The sequence below is a fragment of the Phyllostomus hastatus genome, unplaced genomic scaffold (assembly GCF_019186645.2).
Source record: "Phyllostomus hastatus isolate PE091 unplaced genomic scaffold, TTU_PhHast_1.1 phas_scaffold_78, whole genome shotgun sequence".
Lineage (NCBI taxonomy): Eukaryota > Metazoa > Chordata > Mammalia > Chiroptera > Phyllostomidae > Phyllostomus > Phyllostomus hastatus.
In genome coordinates, this window is record NW_025334041.1 from 21,266,976 (window position 1) to 21,287,918 (window position 20,943).

Consider the following 20,943-nt stretch of genomic DNA (forward strand, 5'->3'; position numbering starts at 1 on the left):
TATCTTCAGGGCCTTGCAGTCAGTCATTGGCAAAGCTAAGGTTTGAATGAGGATCATCTGACTCAGGTTCTGTGTTTTACCTTCAGGGTGAACTAACTCCTTGGCTAGGAAATTTTAACAGGTATATAAATGCTAACTTTCTGATCACCTTTTTTATTTTATTTACTTGTATATTGTTGCACATTTAAAAACAAAAATCATGTATGTACTAGAATTACATTTTTTTCCTCTCAGTTACTTAAGGTTTGAATAATCAGAATGCACTTTACTCAGACTTTACAGCAAAATTAAATGTACATGCATAATATTTTAAACTGTGTCAGTATGTAAGTTGAATTTTCCTTTTTGTTAAAAAAAATAAGAATATTCCACCTTATTCCAACTAAATCAATCACGTTAAAAACAGTAGGTGGTTAACCTTTTATGTGGATGCATTTCATCTCTCCTCCCCCCAGTAACTTTCATGCTTTGTGTTGTGCATGAAAGTGTCAGGGAAAGTTGCCAGTAGGCAAAGGATAATCATCAGCCCTTACTAAACAGTGGTGAATAAATATCACTTCGTGCAATCATCATCATTGTAACTTTTTTAATTTTAAATATTTGGTATATAATTCTCTAAAGTAGTCTGTTTCACCTCAGCAGAATGGAATGAAATATGATACACATAGGTGTTCACAGAATTTTGGGGGAAATATTTAAAAAGGTGAAAGATTAAATTCTTATTTATCTTTTTCTTGCAAAATGAAAAAATAACTAATTTTTGTTGTGGTAATGAATTTAAAATAATACAATGTTTTTTTTAATCAGAAAGGTATAAAGAGCTGCCAGAAAATTAATTTTTTGGAACATTAAAAGTATATATCATAAAAAAGCATTGAGTTGCTTCTCAGTTTGCATATAACTCAGTGACAGAAGAGATCTCCACTGCTTACAGGAGACTATTAATCATAGTTAAGCACATTCATCTTACTTCTTTCCAGCTAACCAGCATAATGATCAGGATTATTATTTCTAATTAGAGGAAGTAATAGATCATGTATAACCTTAGGATGAGTCTCATTAATTAACCCAAGTCCTAGGGGACTTCAAATAGAGGTGGTTAGGCACTCTGTCTTTGTCACTGCACACACCATAGGTTTACACTTAATATATATGATCAAATGTAATTGAAGCTACAATATCTTAGGATGAGGGAGACGTAAAAATATAGATGACTATCCACATGTGAACAAATAAACAGAAAATGAGAAAAATTGTTTAAAATATGTTAAACCAAAGTTACTTTGTCCCTAATTATTCTTTGAGAAAACTTTTCCAATGAAAGGATGACTTAAGAACCAAAAAGTCTAGTTTCTAATACCCTTAACACAAGGCAAAGAGAGATCTTTACACTTAAAAGTAAACCAGTGTTTTCCCACCTCAACTGTTTCTCCCTATCCCTGGTCTTTGTTATTTGCAGTATTTCATTCTTATAATCGAGAAGATAAACTGCATCACATATGTACTGTACACAACTGTATGGTGTATGTATAAAAACAAATTCCCTTCCTTTGATCTGTGTGTGCATGTGTGTGTGCGCGTGCATCATCATTTGCCCACTTTGGGCTCCTCAAGCCTGTAGATTCTTTCATAATCAGTTCTCCAGGGTCATTTTAATTCCCTCTCTATGTCCAGAATGATTACTCTATATTTTCAGCATTGCAACAAGCTTTAAGGTGAGTTCCTATCTCCATACATCTAAAGTGCTAGCCTATAAGTGATATGGGGAAACTGAGATGAAGAAGCAGTATTGGGACAGAGCATCATGGTTGTCCGTAATTTTATGTAAGATGGCCAGATGAGAAGTCAGAAGTCAGGGACACCCCAAAGATGTTTCACTTAGTTGCTGAAAAGATGAAGAAGGATCTGGGTGAAAGAGGTTTGAGGAGAAATTTCTGACCTTGTTTGATATCAAAATGAAAATGTCAAGTAAGCAGACAGATGCGTGAACCTACAGTTTAGGGCACCAGACAGATAAGAATTTGGATGTGAAAGGCATTTTAATGCAAATTAAAGCTGTCATTTAAAATGAGATCATTAAGGGAAAGGGTTTATGTAGAGAGGAGAGGTTGAACGGGGATTCAAAATCAGTCTGGCCCTAAAGTCATGTTCTTTAATATTTTCTATAAGAAATTGCCCCTTTATGTGAGTAAGATTTCATCTGATTAGCTCTATTCTCTATAGAGAATAATCTGGTATGAACTCTCTCCTTCAGGAATGCCCTTCCCACCTAATTTATAATTATTCTTTGAGATTTTTAAGTACCACACATGCTATGAAATCTTTCTTGAATACTTTATCCTGCTATTAATATTTTCTAGATTATACTGTATTACTCTATCTTAATTTGTCTTAAAAAACTTTTGAGAAGCCCAGGGTTCTATAGAGGTGTCTCAAGTCCAGTGGTGGGTGAGACTGAAAACAGGTTCAGGGTATTTTTTTACAATGCAAACACAGCAACTTGACTTTCATATGTTTTATATACTGCTCCACAGTAAATTATTTCAAGGGGTATATAAATATTTACTTCCAGTAACAAATAGTTTTAAAATAACCAGTTTTTATGTATTCATGTTTGTGTCTTCCCCTCTCACTCTATCAATTTTTTAACAAAACGAATATGATATTTTAGGATGGCAGTAACTCAGTGTTCAAAATAGTTGAGTTGTACATCTGATTTCAGAATTACTGAGCAAAAAGTAAAAAGTGGGGGAAACCTCATGGTCACAGACAACAGTGCGGTGATTTCTAGGAGGAGGAGGGGGTGGGGAGGTAGAGAGTATAAAGGGGGGTAGATGGTGATGGAAGGAGACTTGACTTGGGGTGGTGAACACACAGTACAGTGCACAGATGGTGTGTTGTAAACTGTGCACCTAAAACCTGTATAATTTTGTTAACCAGTGTCACCCCAATAAATTCAATAAAAAGAAAAAAGATAAACATTTAAAAAATAATTTCTTGAAGGAAAAAAGGAATTATTGTATGAACATGAAGATGTAGTTAGTTCAAAACAGAATTAGTGAACTTGAATATAAATTTGATATATTAGTGCTACCTAATCCTGATTCCATTCAAGCTTCAACAATTGTCTCAATAATGGCTATTCTAACAAAAGAAAGAAGTCCAGAATCATGTTATTCTCATTTTGAAGTGTTATATTTACATAAGAAAGTGTTCTTGTGTGTTGGCAATCCTAATGTAATAAAAAATGATGAAATGTCATTTTGGCAACTTACTCAGAAATTATTCAGAAAAAAAATTCTATAGTGTTTGCAACTTTTCCATATATTTGACATTGTTTTTAAATATAAAAAATAAAAATAACAGTCAAATAAAAAGATTATATTTTTTATTTCCATACAATGTTATTCATGTAAATCAGATACACTGAATTTCAGAAACTAAGAAAACTGTTTGTATTTCTTTAATCTAATTAAGTTCCTTTAAGTATATGTGATTTGTAATACAATGCAAATTAGTTCCCTTCGACTCAATTCTGAATTGTAGAAGTTAGTTCCTCTAACTTCTTAACTTCAGGTAAGAAGTTAGTTCTTACCTGATTTAGACAGCTCTTGAGAGCAAGATCTGGAAGCAGATGTACTGATTATACTAACTGAAATATCACATCTAATAATACCTACATTTTTCCTTATCTCAGACTATTACATTACAAAAGGATTAACTGAAAATGATGATGCCCATATTCAGTAATGGGAATTACAATATAAGATAAAATGAAGTATAGGAACTATTCATACACTTTGATATCAAGTTTCTGTTGTTCTTCACACAGGGATTGGAAATATTTACAAGTTTGATGAAAGATAAAGTTTCTATGCCTGGTTATATCTGTATCCAAATTTTTTCCCCTATGGGTCTTTTTTTTCAAATCCATTACAATTAGATTAAGTAGATTTAAACAGGGAAGCAGCAATAAACAAGGAGCAAAGAAAACATAACAGTGGTTCAGACAAGGTAATAATTTTTTTCTCATGTAAATGAAGTACATACGTAGGATTTTCAGAAGTAGGGCTAATAAGTTAGCTCCACATTTTTGTCAGGACAGGTACTATCTTTTCCATCCTCCATCTGTGCATGTGCAGGTTCAGCTCATGATCACTGATGGATGCTGGTCCTCATAATATCAAATTCCATGCTGGTATCTTGAGAAAGATGACTAGCTCTCCCTCTTCATTTTTAAAGAGCATGTCTTGAGTTTCTATAGGACACTTCTGTATTAATCAGCTTGGGAAGCTATAACAAAATACCATAAAGTGGATGACATAAACAAAAGACATTTATTTCTCACAGTTCTAAAGGCTGGAAAGTTCAAGGTCAATATGCTGGCAAATTAGGTTACATTCTGAGGTCTCCTTTGGATTATAGACATTTATTGAAGATGATACAAGGTACAAGAAACATTGACCACAGGGCAATGGCACCTCAGACTCCTTCAAAGTGGGCACCTTGGGACCTCACACAGTTCTCCCAATCACCATCAGCAGCCCCATCGCATTTTCCTGAATCTCATCGATGGTCTGAAATCTCTTTCCTTTCAAGGTGATTTTAGTTTTGGGAAAAGCCAGAAGTGGCAGAGTGCCGAATCTGAGCTGTAAGGCTGCCGAGTCACTTGGGTGATTTGATGGTTTGCAAAAAAAACTCTGCACAAGATGTGATGCATGTATGGGTGCATTGTCATAATGAAGCTGCCAATCACCATTTGCCCATAGTTGTGGCCTTCTGAATCATTCAAATAGTTTCTGCAGAGGAATGTTCAAGCTTAATGCAAAATTTGATGCAGATTTATTATTCAACTCACTCAGTCATTTTGAGTGTGATGGCCACACAGTACACATGCTCACTCAATGATATCTACAGCCCCCACTAACCAGTACAGTGAAGTCATCATTGCTCAGGCATGTGCATTCCAGTCTGCTCTCTTTGGCTGCTAGGTTACATCAATGTCACGCAAACTGTTCTTGTTACATTAACAATGGTTGGGCTTTTTCCAGACAGATCTTGAATTTTATACACACATACATACACATGTATCTCACCATGTTTAACAGGGTTACTATGTAGATCTATGAATGTAAATATCCACATTTAACAACAAAGAACCATATTCTTGAATTTGCTAATTGGTATTTCATAATATAGAAATAACAAGGGGTCTTTGTCATATACATGAGTAATTTGTCTGCATAACCACCTTTTCTTTTAGATCACTCCTGTTCCTGGCACCCATCCGCTTTTAGTTTTCGTAAACCCCAAAAGTGGCGGGAAGCAAGGAGAAAGGTATGTTTTTTCAAGTCTTGTTTATTTTCTATGTCATATCTATTTGAAAAGATTCACTAAAATTGTGTAAAACTACTTGCAAACATTATATCTCATAGTTTACATATTTTAATATGAGATAAATAATGCTAGCATGTGTATGTAATATATTGGTTTGATCTCTCATTTTTATAATTGAAATTTTAGTGTAATAATGCCCTTTTATAAACATTTTTATCATAAATCAGTTATTTGAATTCTCACTACCCTACCTATTACCCTTAGCCCTTATCAAAGAGCTTCGCATACAGCATCCTCCATAAATAATGTAGAAATAAAATTTGTTCTCTAAGTGGTCAACAGGGTGACTTCGGGTAAATCATTAGCCAGTAATGAGGAATACAATTAGAACATGATGCCATATTTCCCAAAGAAAACGACATATTTAATTTGAATAATAATGAGGCATTATCAGGTATCTCAATAGTCTCATCTACAACATAAAATTTTCATTTTTGGAAGGAGTTCATGATTAAATCATAATATTTAATAAAAGCCTGAAAATCACATTGGGGAATAAATCTTATATCCTTCTAAAAAAGGTAGTCATAAACAAAATGTGGCTGTACCTGCCTTAATAATTTCTAGAGGTCTTTGCTAATCCTAGCCAAAAATCAGTAATCAAATAAAAGCACTAACACAAACATCATGATAATAAACCAGAAATTACCTTTTTGGTTTACCAAATAATGTAGTTAAAATGTTTCCATGAATGCAATCTCTTTCTTACCATTTAACTTCTAGCTGCATTTCAGTGAAATAAGGAATGTTCTTTATTTTTCAACTAAAAAGATATTATTTCTGCTTAAAAGTTTTTCCCTTTTATCAATATACAGTTGTATTTTAACCCTATTAAACATGATCAAAATTATTTTCAGTAAGTAGTGGCTTAATAATTAAAAGTATAATGCTTTATTAAAGAGATAGTTGTCTCACAGAAATCAAAATAGTAATTAAATAATAATGCTAAAATTATTTCCCCATTATAATTCACTGTCTGCTGTGTACATTATAGTTATACTCACAAAACATACATTCTTTAAAAAAATTCAGAAGTCTTAAATTGATGTTGAGAATTCTACACAAGTTGAGTGTCAAAATGAAAAATAAAAAAAAAATTCAAAGGAGAAAACCATTTCCCTAAAACTGAAATAACATTGATCATGTACAGTACCCTTCACTGAATATCTGCCTTTCCCTTTTCCTGTACATAAAAATAGTTTTCTTTAAATTAAAAAAGTATAGGTACAATATAGTAATGCAATTAAGTTAATTAATTAAACCTAATAGGGGTATGGGAGGATATTGGAATGCTTCTATACCCACACTCACTTATGTTTTGTACTTTATACATGATCAGGGATCATTCAAATTCAAAGAAAATATAAGTATGTTTTCAAAATGACCTATTTTGAATGCAAAGAGAAGCATCTTTTATTTAAAAGGGTAGATTCTGTTCTGGGTTTTCTTTTTAAAGATTTTATTTATTTTTAGAGAGAGGGGAAGGGAAAGAGAAAGAGAAAGATAGAAACGTTGATGGGTTTGCCTCTCACTTGCCCGCCAACTGGGGACCTGGCCTGCAACCCAGGCATGTGCCCTAGACTGGGAATTGATGACCCTTTGAGTTGCAAGCCCACATTTCATTCCATTGATCTATGCCATCCAGGGCAGGGTTTCCCTTCAAAATAGTTTTGTGGTTTATTTTGTTATGTTAGATAAGCAGAAAAAGATCACAGAACTATATATTCATACAAAGAGTCCTATACCAGTCAACAATTGAGAAAGTACTCATGTATCATCATTCAGATAATACCTGAGGGAATTCAAAGTCTACTAGGGACTGGGAATAAAAGATCTAAAACAAATCCTGCAGGGAAATAGGCTCATAGGCAGATACATTGCAATGCCACGTGATAAATGCTAAACTGGAAATGTTTTGATAACTATTTCTTTTTTATTTATTTAAAATGTTTTTATTGCATTTTTCCCATTATCATTTAGTCCTCTTATACCCAGCTTACCCGAGCACTCACCACACTGTTGTCCATGTCCATGAGTCCTTTTTCCTTTTTGCTCAATTGCTCCACCCCCAATCTCCCCCAACCCTAGGTGTCATCCTGTTCTTTGGATATGAGTCTGTCTCTGTTTTGTTGGTTAGTTCAGTTTGTTCATTAGATTCCACATTTGTGGAAAATCATATGGCACTTGTCTTTCTCTGACTGGCTTATTTCACTTAGCAAGATGTTTTCCAGGTCCATCCATGCTGTCACAAAGGGTAAAACCATCATCTTTTTTTTATAGCCAAGTAGTATTCCATTGTGTAAATGTCCCATAGTTGTTTTATATACTCCTCTACTGATGGACACTTGGGCTGCTTCCATATCTCGGTGATTATAAATGATGCTGCGATGAACATAGGTGTGCTTATGTCCTTTTGAATTAGTGTTTTAGGTGCCCTCAGATATATTCTCAGAAGTAGAATTGCTATGTCAAAAGACAGATCCATTTTTAATGTTTCGTGGTATCTCCATACTGCTTTCACAGTGGCTGCACCAGTCTGCATTCCTACTGAGAGTGCAAAAGGGTTCCCTTTCTCTATATCCCCTTAGCACCTGTTGTTTGTTGATTTACTAATGATAGCCATTCTGACAGGTGTTAGATGATATCTCATTGTGATTTTAATTTGCATTTCTCTGATGGTTAGTATGTTGAGCATCTTTCCATATGTACATTGGCCATCTGTATGTCCTCTTTGGAGTATTGTCTATTTAGGTCCTTTGCCCAACTTTTAATTGGGTTGTTTGGTTTTTTTGGTGTTGAGTTTTGTAAGTTCTTTATAAATTTTTGATATTAACCCTTTATCAGATGTATTGGTGAATATGTTCTTCCATTCTGTGGGTTGTCTTTTTATTTTGTTGATGGTTTCCTTTACTGTCCAAAAGCTTTTTAGTTTGATGTAGTTCCCATTTGTTTCCTTTTTCTCTTGCCTAGGAAGATATATCTGATTAAATATTGCTACAAACTATGTCCAAGATTTTGCTTCCTATTTCTTAACACTGAAATGGCTTTAGAGAAGAACAAGCATTTGAGTTGGTTCTGATATAAGTAAATGTTTCCCAGGTGGAAGAAGAAAGATTTGTGAAATGTTGTGTTGTATTTGTTAAGACCAGAAGATAATCACAGAGGTTAAAATTTAAGGGGAAGGAGGGAAAAGATGAGACATGTAAAATATTTTATATTACAAAGAAATTGACTCTAATAGGAACTGTCCATCATGCTCACCACATCACTGTACTAAAGTAGCAGTATAGAAAAGGGCTAGACAGGCATGGTTTTTACAGAATTGGTGAGAGAACATGAAACCTTGCATTAAAGCAGTGAAATGGCCTAGCTAGACAGACAGTACTCAGAAGGCACAGGCTTGTCCACAATCAGGGTCAGATCCTGGGAAAAAGGAGACTGACTCTAGCATCTTTCTCGATATACTAGTTAATCCAATTAATCAGGATTTAGAATGTGAAGTTTACCGTAGATTTGGGAGTGGGGAGGATATAAGCAGATAGTAGTAGTTAATTTAGACAGTTTCTATTAGTAAATCTTACAGGAATGTGTTTGTAAAATACAGGGCTTTGGCAAGAGTGAGTTTACAGTTGTGAGTACACGAAACAGTTTAATCTTGTATTATTATTTATTAATTTTGTATTCTCCATATGAACACCTTTAACCTATTTTGGTCCATCCTTATATATAGTAATATTTTACATGTGTATAAAATTAATATAAAAAATCTAAACATATTCCTGCACTTTTATTTTGTCTAAGACTTCCAACCCTGTTGGCTACATATGTGCTTGAAAAATTTCTGTTGCATTTGATGTACAAAGCTTGATTTCTTTCAGAAAAGAAAAGTAAATTATTTAATATATGGTATTGAAACAGTTTAGCAGTTTTATGAGCTGGCTGGTCAAGTTGAGTGTGTATGTGAAATAACTAGGCAAATGAGGTCACTTTCTTTGCTTGCGTACATGTGAAGTGCATAATCGGATTTTGTATGTGGGATAGTTTTCAACTCTATTAGGTTGGTTCAATATTTGATACATTTCACAAGGATCTGTTCAAAAAAGATATTTAAGAAATTATATGCTGATATTTTCAAAATATTTATTTGAATTTTAATTAGCTAAATAATATTTAAAAGCAGGATAATATTCTAAATGCATATGCATATTTAGAAGGTAAATATTATTTCTCATTTATAAGCTATCTTGCTTTTATAATGACTACTAGGCCTCTTTTCTCAAAGGAACCATTAATTTCTATTAAGTTTTTATATTTCTAATATTATTAATATAAAATTTATCAAATATATATATAATTATAGTAATATATAATTAAAATATTAAGGGGTGTTATTTATTTTAAAATGTTACTCTATCACTAAATTCTTTTCTTCCATATTTTTATCTGTCTAGAATTTACAGAAAATTCCAATATCTACTAAATCCTCGTCAGGTTTACAGTCTTGCTGTAAATGGACCAATGCCAGGGTAAGTCTAAAGACAATATTATTGCCATTAATTAACATTAATTAAGTAAGCAAGGCTGAGCTACCTAAAATAATGTTTTTTTGAGTATAGCAGGCAGATCAGTGTACAACAGAACATGGAATGTCAACTACATAAGAGAAACCCATGCAAATGCTGGTTTTCAAAACAGCTCGTTTGAAGCAGATTTTCCTCTCCTGTAAATATTGTGAAGTAACATTAATACTAATGCTAATAATAATAATCACACACACATATAAAACACACACTAGCTGGATGCTTAAACTTATAAACCATCTGTTTGAAAAACTAATCTCCTCATTAAATATAGAATATAAATCTACAGAGTAAAGACAAGGCTAGTTAACACAGAATCAGAATTTTAATATGATTTTTTACTTACTGCCTATAAAATATGAGTATCAATTCTTATTGTTACTAGGCAAAGTGTAGTAAAATAACATTTTTTAACATAAATCATATACTTTTGATGTGACAAGACTGCACTGAAGGAAATCGTCATTAACTTGGCCTACTTAACTAATCAATATCTTCTCCCACTGACCTGTCTTCTCTCTTTCAATATGTGAATAAACACTAGACCAAATGAGTGGAGAGAAGCTATATAATCTTACAAAAGCTTCTTTTTAAAAAAAGTTAGTATGATTAAAATAAGTCTCCTAGGTTATGTATGAAAGTAGAAACCAAATATTGAAATTGTAGTTTCAAATGCTCAGAATAAAATTTATATCAGTGTACTTATATTAAATAAATATAAGTAGAATTATTAGCACAGATTCCCATAATTACATTCAACTTTCTTTCATTCCTTACTACCTCCTGTCCAAGGCCAGTTTCCAAATACAGGGTGCTGATGTGTGGAAACTACTTGCTATAATAGGCAGGCTCACCGCAGGAATTTAGTTCAGAATAATGCCTTTGTGGAGCTCCAGGCTCCAGAGTCTAAAGGATTATGATCAGATTATTGGGTAGGTGAGCCACGTGCAGGAAATCCCTATTCAGTTAAAGCCAAACAAAAGTAAAGTCTTGATATTAGCAAACAAGCATAGACAAGATGGCTCTTTTCTTCTCTCTTAATAGTCTCTAAACTTAGAAGTAGATCTTACTGCGCAGGATTAAGAAATTCTGCATTGAAAAGTTTAGCCATTCCAAGATCTCAGTAACTCCACCCAGACTAAATCGATCCAGGGCTTGGCCTGGGTTTCATAGTTACAAGTGATGGTACTGACTCTACTAACTACAAGCCTTATGACTTCACCTCCCCTTGCCTTTGTTGTGTTTGCTGTAGGAGAAAAAGATCTCTTTTACAGGCTAGTTAAGTTAAATAGGATAATGTGTATAAAGCACATAAAAATATGATTATCGCATGATATATCCTCAATTAATGTTATTTATTATCAGTACTCTTTATAGCTATTAATTAATAATTACTAATAACATGACCACTTTTTAGCTTTATGTAAATATACTCCAATAACATTGATTTTAGTCATTTCTCATTTTATTTTGTACTTACTCTAATGTATACTACATGCTTCCTTTCACCCTTTTAATTTTAGGCTTCCTAGCATTTTATTTTTTCAATACTTTAATGCTTTAATTTAATACTTTAATGTATTGAAAAAATAAAAGTATTATATATACTTGTAAAAATCCATGCTAAATGGATTTTTAGTATGATTTTAATTAGAAGCTGTACCAGTCTGCAGGGTTTATCACTGTAAATTGTTTGTATGTCTACTCTCAGAACTTTTTCTGTAAACATAAAATTTATGTATGTAATGTATTCACATGTATAATGTACATATATATAACATATACATATATAGATAGATTTTTAACATTACTCGCAGTACTTCTTTTACTACATTCAAAAGAATATGATAAATATTGAGTTCAGAACACATTGATCAGTTTCATTATTTTTAAGAGCTGAACAAAATTCCATAATTTTGTTAAGTAATGCATTATTGCTAAACATTAACAGTGCTTGCACTTTTAAATTACTCCCAACTATGCTAAGTTAATACCAAAATTTATGTATGTTTTTTAAAAGCATATTTCCATATTTTCATTGAATAAGTTAATATAGGTAGAATTGCTTGGTTGAGAATATTTTCATTTTTAACTGTGTAACTTTCTGCCAAAGTGCTATAAAAAGTATATACTAAATTACAATCCCAGCAGCAGTGTATAATGCTTATTTTCCACAATCTCCTTTAAATTGGTTATCTTTAGCACTTTCTATTTTTGTACAATATGACAGATGAAAACATGTCCTTATCATTTTTATTTGCATATCTCTGATCAGTTATAGAGTTGAATATGTTATTAATTATATTTACTTTTCTATAAACAACAGAAATGTATTCTGACTCATCATTCAGAATAAAGCTTACTGAAGAATTATGAGGTTGCTGATAGAATTAATGAAAAAATGAATTGGTTATGGTATACACATAGATCATAATTGCATCCAAAATACCCCTAATATTCCACTAATTAAGAACCTTAATTGTCAAGTTGTGTGCATGATCACACACACACAAACAAATTATTCAGTTATTCTTCTAGTGATTCTACAGTTACTAGGAAAAAAGTAAGTCTCAAATCTTGGGTCACTAAATAATATAGTCTGTAAAGTCTCTCTTGATAGCACCCCTCCCATGAGTCTTTTCCAAATTACAACCTTCTCTTTCATTTAAAACTCTTATCATTTAAGAAGCAGGAAAGTTTAAGGTAATTTAACATAGAAATCTACAATTTGGCCTCATCTTTTCAAAAAAATGTACTCAATATTTTTGTCGTAGGAAAATTCAATCAAATTAAAAAAAAAATTAAAAGTATATCAGGCAGTTAATTAATGAAATTGTGTTACTATTCTAGATCTTATGTAGTTGCTGTGAGCTATCCTAAATTTGTTGTCAGTATAATTTCATATTATATATATAATTTATATAAACTTGAATTTTTATATATCTTTACTTATTTTTTCTTACAGAGGACCTAAAACTCTTAAACATCATACCCCACAAAGTCAGTATTCACCCCTGCTCTTAGCTTATTGATCAGAGATTATGGGGAGGAAATTACCTCAACTTTCTTCACTCCTAATCTTATGAATATGTTGATATTCAAACCCATTTTGACTTCCTTCCGTATTCTCTCAGTGGATGAGGCATCTCTCCTCCCAAGTAAGATGTAGTCATCCTCTCCCCTGGGTCCCTCCCTGCTGCTCTTCTGCCTTTAACACATCATTTGTTATGAATGCTCTCTCGTTTTACATCTTGACCTGTTGCTATTTTACTGAGTTTTTATCTCAAGTATGTAAACCCCCTTAATACTTACTCTACTTGTATTAAGTGATTTGAATTAGTTTATGAAATCATGTACAATCATTAAAGTGTTATAATATGCACAAATTACAATAGAAATGGGTAGAATATAAGAGTTCAAGCCCAAGGGGAATACAGACCAAGAATTCTCAGGTCATTACAGAATTGCAGAAAACAAGCAAATGTGAAATTGGTGAAGCTCTCATTTTTAATTTGAAAACTCTATGCAAATGAGTTACCTTCTAAAATCTTTTTCTGCACTATTAGATTCCTAATAAAACAGGCTATTCTTCCACCTTTTATCTTCTTCAGTGTAGTTTAGGGTTTTGACTTTACATTCAGGATGCTATTGTCACTAATAAACTTACAGATGTCTTATGAAATAGTCTTGGCTGTTTTCACCTTTCTGAAAGTCTTTTCTTCCTTGGACATTAGGAAATCAAGGTTTCCTGTCTCTAAGGTGCTGCTTCTTATATATCTGAATGTATTTTCTTTAGTCCATTCCTTTAATGTTACTTTTTCTTAGAATTTACTATTCAGAACTTTATTAATTTCATGTGTATATGCTTTCATAATTTTATAGTAATAAAATAACACTGATTTGTTTGGTGAAGAAGAGTGAATATGTATAATGTAACAATCTTATCATGAGTCAGGTGTTTTCTCCCTTTCCTGATGAGGAAACATGATCTGAGTGCTTCCATAACTTGCTTAGGGTTTAGTGTCATAAAGGAGCAAATCTGTGTCTGCTGTGTTCCAACATGGTTCTTTTAGCCTCTGTTGTCTGTTCCCTCTTCCTATTCCATTCCATTATTTTGATCATCAAGTGTGCATGGATGGCTTCTGAACATTTCCTTTCATCTCAGGTTCCTCCCTGCGGTCCCGTGCGAGTTTATTTAGCTATTGTCAACACGTTCATAGTGATGTTCCATTCATATCTTCAGTTTTTCATGTCTACTACTAAACTCATTTTCTCATCCTTTCCCAAATTGTTCACTGACTTTTTTCTCTAACTTGATTAATGGAAGTGCCATTGAGTTTTATATCCCTTCTTACAATACATTCTTCCACTCTGTCCAGTATTTCTCATCTGATCACTCTCCTAATATTCCATTCCTCCCTTCTTACATATTAACCCTTCACTCAATTTCTTCTCCTCCAGTTCATTAGCAAATTAACCTTTACAAAAACTTCAAAATTCAACTCAGTATATCTACTTTATTAAGCCAACCCTGATATCCTTTGCTGCCTCACTGGCATTAACCATCTTAAGAGAACTTCCCACACTGACTGTGTGTTTCGGTCTGCCTCCTAAATTACGCCACTGACACACGTGAAGGCCCTACTCTTTGTCTTCTTTTGGATTCTCTGGAATCTAACGCAGTTCCTGGTACACAGTTGTTGATTTTCAATACATATTAAATAAGTTAATTGATATAGGTATTATATAATTTATAAAGTTATATTTCTAGGTACAGTTACCTCTCAATTTCCAAAAGTTTACTTTATACCACTTTGCTTTTAGAAAGACCTACATTAGTACCTTTTTCACCAATTGAAACTCAAAGAGGATTTGCACTTTTACAAAAATTGCCATTAACATACTAAATCAGTAAATTTTTAGAAAATGGAAATACTCTTTATTTTATGCCATTTCCACTTATGAAAGGTTTTATTGGAACATGGGGGGAACCTGTGTATGGATTTTCCATAATGGATATTTCTTAGGCACTTATAGCTATTCTTTTGTATTTGATCCTAGTCAAAGTAACATTTTTTTTTCCTTATGGACTTCTAGAGTTACTCCCTAACTCACAAAACCTTCTTGCTTCACATTCTAAAGTTAACTTGATGGAATGATCTAATGCATATAAAATAAAAACTCATTCTAATTTTTAATAATACAAGCATTTGGATGACAGAATAGATGTGCATAGATTTGCCAAACAGATCCAAGCAACCCAATCACGTCTGCTTCTATATCGTGGGATTTATTTTAGACTGTGCTTTGGACCACAGACAATATCTCTGTGCTTTCCAGTTGGATGTGTTAAGAATGAGTTCTTCTAAGTTAACTTCTTTGAAAGATAAGGAAATTGGTGTAATTATGGTTAGATTAAAACAGTTTATCATATTTACTTAATTCTCTTTAAAACTGTAGGTTTGTTTTGCTGTGTGGTAGTCGTGTAACTTTCAACCTTAATAGAAATAGTTTAATTATATATTTACATATATACATATATTACTAGCCATAGTGGATACATATACATTAGTACTTTGAGGGATAGAGACATAAGTACATGACCATAAACCTGAATTCATATTTGCAGCACTAAATAGCATATGTAAATAATGAGTTGATTTAAGTTCCTTCTAATCTAATGAAGGAAACTTTTACACTTATAAATGAGAGAAAATAACAACAAAAAAAGAAAATTGTTTTATTTTCTTTAGTTACTTGGCCCTTAAATATTAATTTATATTCATATATATTTAAAACATCCTAAAAGGATTACTATTTTACATGTACCAAAATAAATTAATATTTTTATTTAAAGTAAGATCTTTATAGCCCTGGCTGGTGTAGCTCAGTGGATTGAGTGCCAGCCTGCAAACCAAAGGGTCGCTGTTTGATTTCCAGTCAGGGCACATGCCTGGGTTGCAGGCCAGGTACCCAGTCCTATACTAGGCCTATACTAATGAAATTATGGATAGTTTCAATAAAAAGTCAATGGTATACCACTGCCTTCTCCTTTCTCACTCGTATTACACTGGGGACAGTATCATAGTTGTTTGGTGAGATAGCAGCATAGGTCTCTCAGGAATAAGTATCCTGATTTTCTGTCTCTCATTCTCTTTGTCATTTCTCTCTGCCCCTCCCTCTCTTCTTTTCTCTTCTAAAATATGCCTATGCCTAAAAGATGTTTTTGAAATTTCTAGAGGTAGTAACATTAATGTTTCAATTATGCAGAGTTCTGTGAGATCTATTTTTTTCTAATACTCTGAAAGTTATTTCTAGCTGTGATGTTAACAGCATTACATTGTACTACATGAAATGCCCCCTCCCCAAGTATAAACTCATCTTTCATAAAAGATCCTCAACAGATTAAGTGAATTTGTTGAAACAGGTACATTTCTTAGTTTTCCTAAACTTTATGCTTTATTGGTAAAATTGAGGACAGAAAATATGATATGGGAGAACATGGTTATAATTATTTTTATTTTAAGCTGAAATGATGCAGGAGGCACATAACAGTTGGTAAGTCACCACTCTGAAGCTGACATTATCATATCCAAAGAAAAAGATGCTATCTAACCCCTCCCAATTTTATACTATATAGTACAGAGGAAAGCCTTTTCATAATTGCTTCATGCATAGCTTTTACAAATTGGCTATAGCAACTATAATAACACCAGTGATACCAGGATATGTACAGATGCAGTTGGGTATTAGAAACAAGTGGAAAGGATTAAGCATTGGTTTTTTAGAGTGCAAATAAAGTTTCAAAAATGATAACAATATCACAAACCAGAAAAGACAGCCTGATTTCAGTGAGGCAGTTGTGACTCCGCCTGACCTGTGAGTGTGAGAATAATGTATAACAGCGTACACTGTGAGTATGAGTATAACTGAGCTGAATAATAAGAGATACTTATTCATGTTTCTGGCCCAGAATGCTTAAATAAGGCAAGCTCTTGCAGTAAACTTTTTTTTTCTAAAAAAAAGAAGAAAAGGAGGATATTTATTGACATATAATAAAGCCATTTGTGATCCTTCAACTTGTGCTTCTTTAACACAAAGGAATATAAATATGCAAGATTAAATAACCATTCATCTGCATTACTACACTAACATTATTTATGAATCTTACAATGGTTTCATTTAAGTATTGGAAAATGTAATTTTATAATATATACTGTATACTATGTATAATGTTTAATACCCATATAAGTATTTATTTTTATATGTTCAATTTCATTTCTAAATAATACATCCAAATTATTTATATCTATATCTATCTATATCTATCTATCTATCTATATATATATATATGGCAGTATTTTTTATTTTCTTAAGATAACAAAATGTGAGATTAGACCAAAAAAAATTCCTACATATTGAAGTTTAAGAAATCTGATTAGAAGACACTTTTCAAGATTATGTAATCTGTACTGCAGTTTCTCTTCTTTCTTAAAATAGTTTTCATGTCATGCTTTTAAAAATACAATTGTCAGGCACAAATAAAGACTTCCTACATTTTCTTTTCTTTTTTTTATCCTTACCCAAGGACATTTTTCTTCATTGCTTTTAGAGAGAAGGGAAAGGGTGGGGATGGGGAGAGAAAGACAGAGAGAGAGGGGCTGGGAAGAAAGAGAGAGAAAGAGAGAGAGAGAGAGAGAGAGACGTTAATCATTTGCCCTCTTGTATGCACCCAGTCCAGGGATTAAACTCACAAATAGATATGTGCCCTGAGCAGGAATTGAACCCACGACCTTTTGGTCTACAAAGTGATGCTCCAACCAACTGAGCCACACTGGCCAGGGCTTTCCTATATTTTCTATAACAGTTTTATCCCAATAGTTATTAAAAGTGGAAAGTAGGCTTCTGAATCTCAGATGAAATATTTTGATTCACATTGTCATATCAAGCACTAGAATATCACCACTGTTTTTTTTTTTTATGTAGGGTACACTGTAGTGTTGCCTGTTGAACAGATGTGATTAGGATGATTTCATGTATATGTGCAATCTTAAGAACAAAATAAACTGATGAACAAAATAGAAACAAAGGCATAGATACATGGAATAGACTGGCAGCTGTCAGAAGGGAGGGAGAAGGGGAGGGGTGGATGAAAGAAGGGGAAGGGATTAGCCAAAGAACATACACAGACCCACAGACACAGACAGCAGTGTAATGATGGGTAGAGGGCAGGGAAGGGGGGCTGGGTGAAGGCAGGAAGAGCAGGTAAAATAGGGACATCTGTAATAGTGTCAACAATAAAAAATAAAGAAAAAATATTAATAAAAAAGCATCTGATACAGAGCTACTAAACCCGTGAATTAACATAGGATCTCTTCCAATTATAGCTATTTTGAATAAACAGTAAATGCTCTAGAACCAACAATGAAAAATTTTAAAAATCATTAATTCTTTTCATAAATTATTTTAAGTTTTAATTTCAATAAAATTCCATGAAAATAGATAGCAAAAATAAATTCCTGAGCCATGTGTGATTACCTCATTGCAAAATGTTTATACTTACTAATTCTGCAAGTGAACCTGTCAAGTTGGCATCTTTCCTAACACTCCTCACTCCCTCATCCTTCCTCCCCATTGTCAAGATTCTATATAAAGTGGGAACCTTCTATCTGCTGGACTTTACAGCTTAACAAGTGGCAAGTGAATGCTGATGGGTAGCCCAGCATTTTGGCTCTTGCCAAGTATCAGATTTGCTTGTTCTCAATCAGAGGTGTTTTCCAGTGTACTTTTGGTTCCCAAGGTCATAAGCAGGTCTCTCAGTAGTTCCCTGGCTGCAGTTTCAGATTGGAGGTGGGAGAACTCCTTACTATCTGTCCATCTAGCTGTGCTTTTTAGAAAGTTCTCTTTGTGACTATTTTGCCAGATCACTGGGGGTGGGGGAGTTGGGGACATGGAGGAGTAGCAGCGTATAAAACATATATACTACTTTTAATAAAGAAAAAAATAATAGTACAGGATATGGCAAAAGGAGGTTTATAGTTATTTTTATGGAAAATAATATAAAACTTCATATATAATAATGCAAGAAAAAACTCTTGCATATTCATAACAGTAAATCTACTTTTGCTTCACCCTGTAATCTGTGAATGGTACAATGTAATTGATTTACATGTATCTTTTACATGTACATTGGGCTTAAATCAACCCAATGAAGGAGGCTTTAATTGCATTTTAAAGCAAAGGAAACTGATCCTCAGGATGATTAAATAACTTTCCAAGGCTACTTTTCAGTGATTGAATGAAATAAGGAAAGAATCTCCAGGGAAAACAGCATGGATTGAGTGGGTTAAGAGGGTGAGCTAGAGAGGTCAGCTTTTCAACGCATTTAACAATCAATTTACAGAGAATGAATTGACAATCCCATGGGGTTCATGTTTGGGGTAGGATGCTGCTGAAGAACCAAGGATGGCACTTTTTAAAGAAAACAGTTATGTGTAAGAGATGAAACATCATCGTGTTATAGAAGAACAATGGTGAGTCAAATGGATGGTTAGCTGTTCACCAGAAACAGTGAGCTCTATGATGTCATTGACATATATTAAAAAGATTTTTGAAGCTTCAATGACAAAATATTTGAAAACATAGGAGATAGGCAAATCAATGCAGAAATATAGCTGGCAAAAGCTGATTTAGGAAGAATTAGGAAATAGATTTTTTCAATAATTATTAAAGGAATCAAAACAATTATTTTAAGACTTTTCTATTTAAAAGAAAAGGAAATCAAAAAGACTCACCAGGATCATTTAAATGCAAGTGCTACTATTTTAAGGAATTTTCAAATTTATACAAATGCTTCCAAAAATAGAAAATGAAGGCATGTGCCGTAATACAGTTTATGAGATAATAATTTTGATAAAAAATTAGAGATGGTATCAGGAAGGAAAATAGTGAGTCAATTGTGTTCATGAAATTAGATGCAAAACTTCTAAACAAATTTTCAAACCAAATCCAATTCCCTGTAAACAATATTAATAAACAATGTCCAATTTAAGTACATAAGAGGATTGTGAGGATTGTTTAATAATGTAGAATATATAACAGTACTGATTAAATGTGATCAATCATATCAACATCTCAAAATATGCAGAAAAAATATTTATATTGAGTCATAATAAAAAGTACTATAACAAGAATGGAAGGGAACTTTTGTAACTTATAAAATGTGTCACTCAGAATAGAAAAAGAAGATCCATACAAAAAATATCACCATAAATAGGGAAATTCTGGAAGTATTAAATTTAAATTCAGGAATGAGATATGAGGTTCTGTATAAATACATCTATTCAGCAATATATTGGGGCTGCAGCCAGAACAATACAAGGATAGAAATAAAAATTATAAGAATTAGAGATGACTGATAGGACCATTGTTATTAGCATATGGCACAGTTTACATAGAAATCCAAATGAATTTGTAAACAAAATGTAGGCAATAGACAAAGTAGGAGTAATGTGTCTGTTTAAAACATGAAGGTATAAAAGTGAAATATGTTCACATATATAAGCAACAAAACCATTAAAATCAATAATTTAAAAATACTAACACAAATTATAAAATAATAAAAAAATTGAATAAAATATATGCAAGAGCTAGATATGAAAAATTAAAAACTTTATTGAAAATCATTAAAGAATATCTAAATAAATTGAAAAATCCTATACTCATAAACAAGTGAATTTAATTTACATTATATAGGTGTTATTTCTCCAAAAATTAATCTATAGGCTTAATATACCTGCACTCAAAATTATGATTGATCTTACTTTTTATTTTATGGAATATGATGTTAACTTTAAAATTCATATAGAGAAGCAAAGAAGGAATAATATCTTGGATTCTACATGGTCTATAAGATTAGACTTACTGTGTAGCTATAGCAATTGTAAGATTGTGATACTTGTGCAGA

The 20,943-nt window shown here is 32.6% G+C and overlaps 1 protein-coding gene across 2 annotated transcripts in view; it reads left to right on the top strand.

Annotated features, from left to right (window-relative positions):
* DGKB (diacylglycerol kinase beta) overlaps positions 1-20,943 on the top strand; it is a 597,575-nt gene that overhangs the window by 218,592 nt on the left and 358,040 nt on the right. For both annotated transcript variants that reach the window (XM_045827955.1, XM_045827954.1), the window contains exons 16-17: positions 5,264-5,337; positions 9,849-9,923. In XM_045827955.1, the coding sequence (XP_045683911.1) occupies positions 5,264-5,337; positions 9,849-9,923 (149 nt within the window). The remainder of the gene's footprint in view (positions 1-5,263; positions 5,338-9,848; positions 9,924-20,943) is intronic.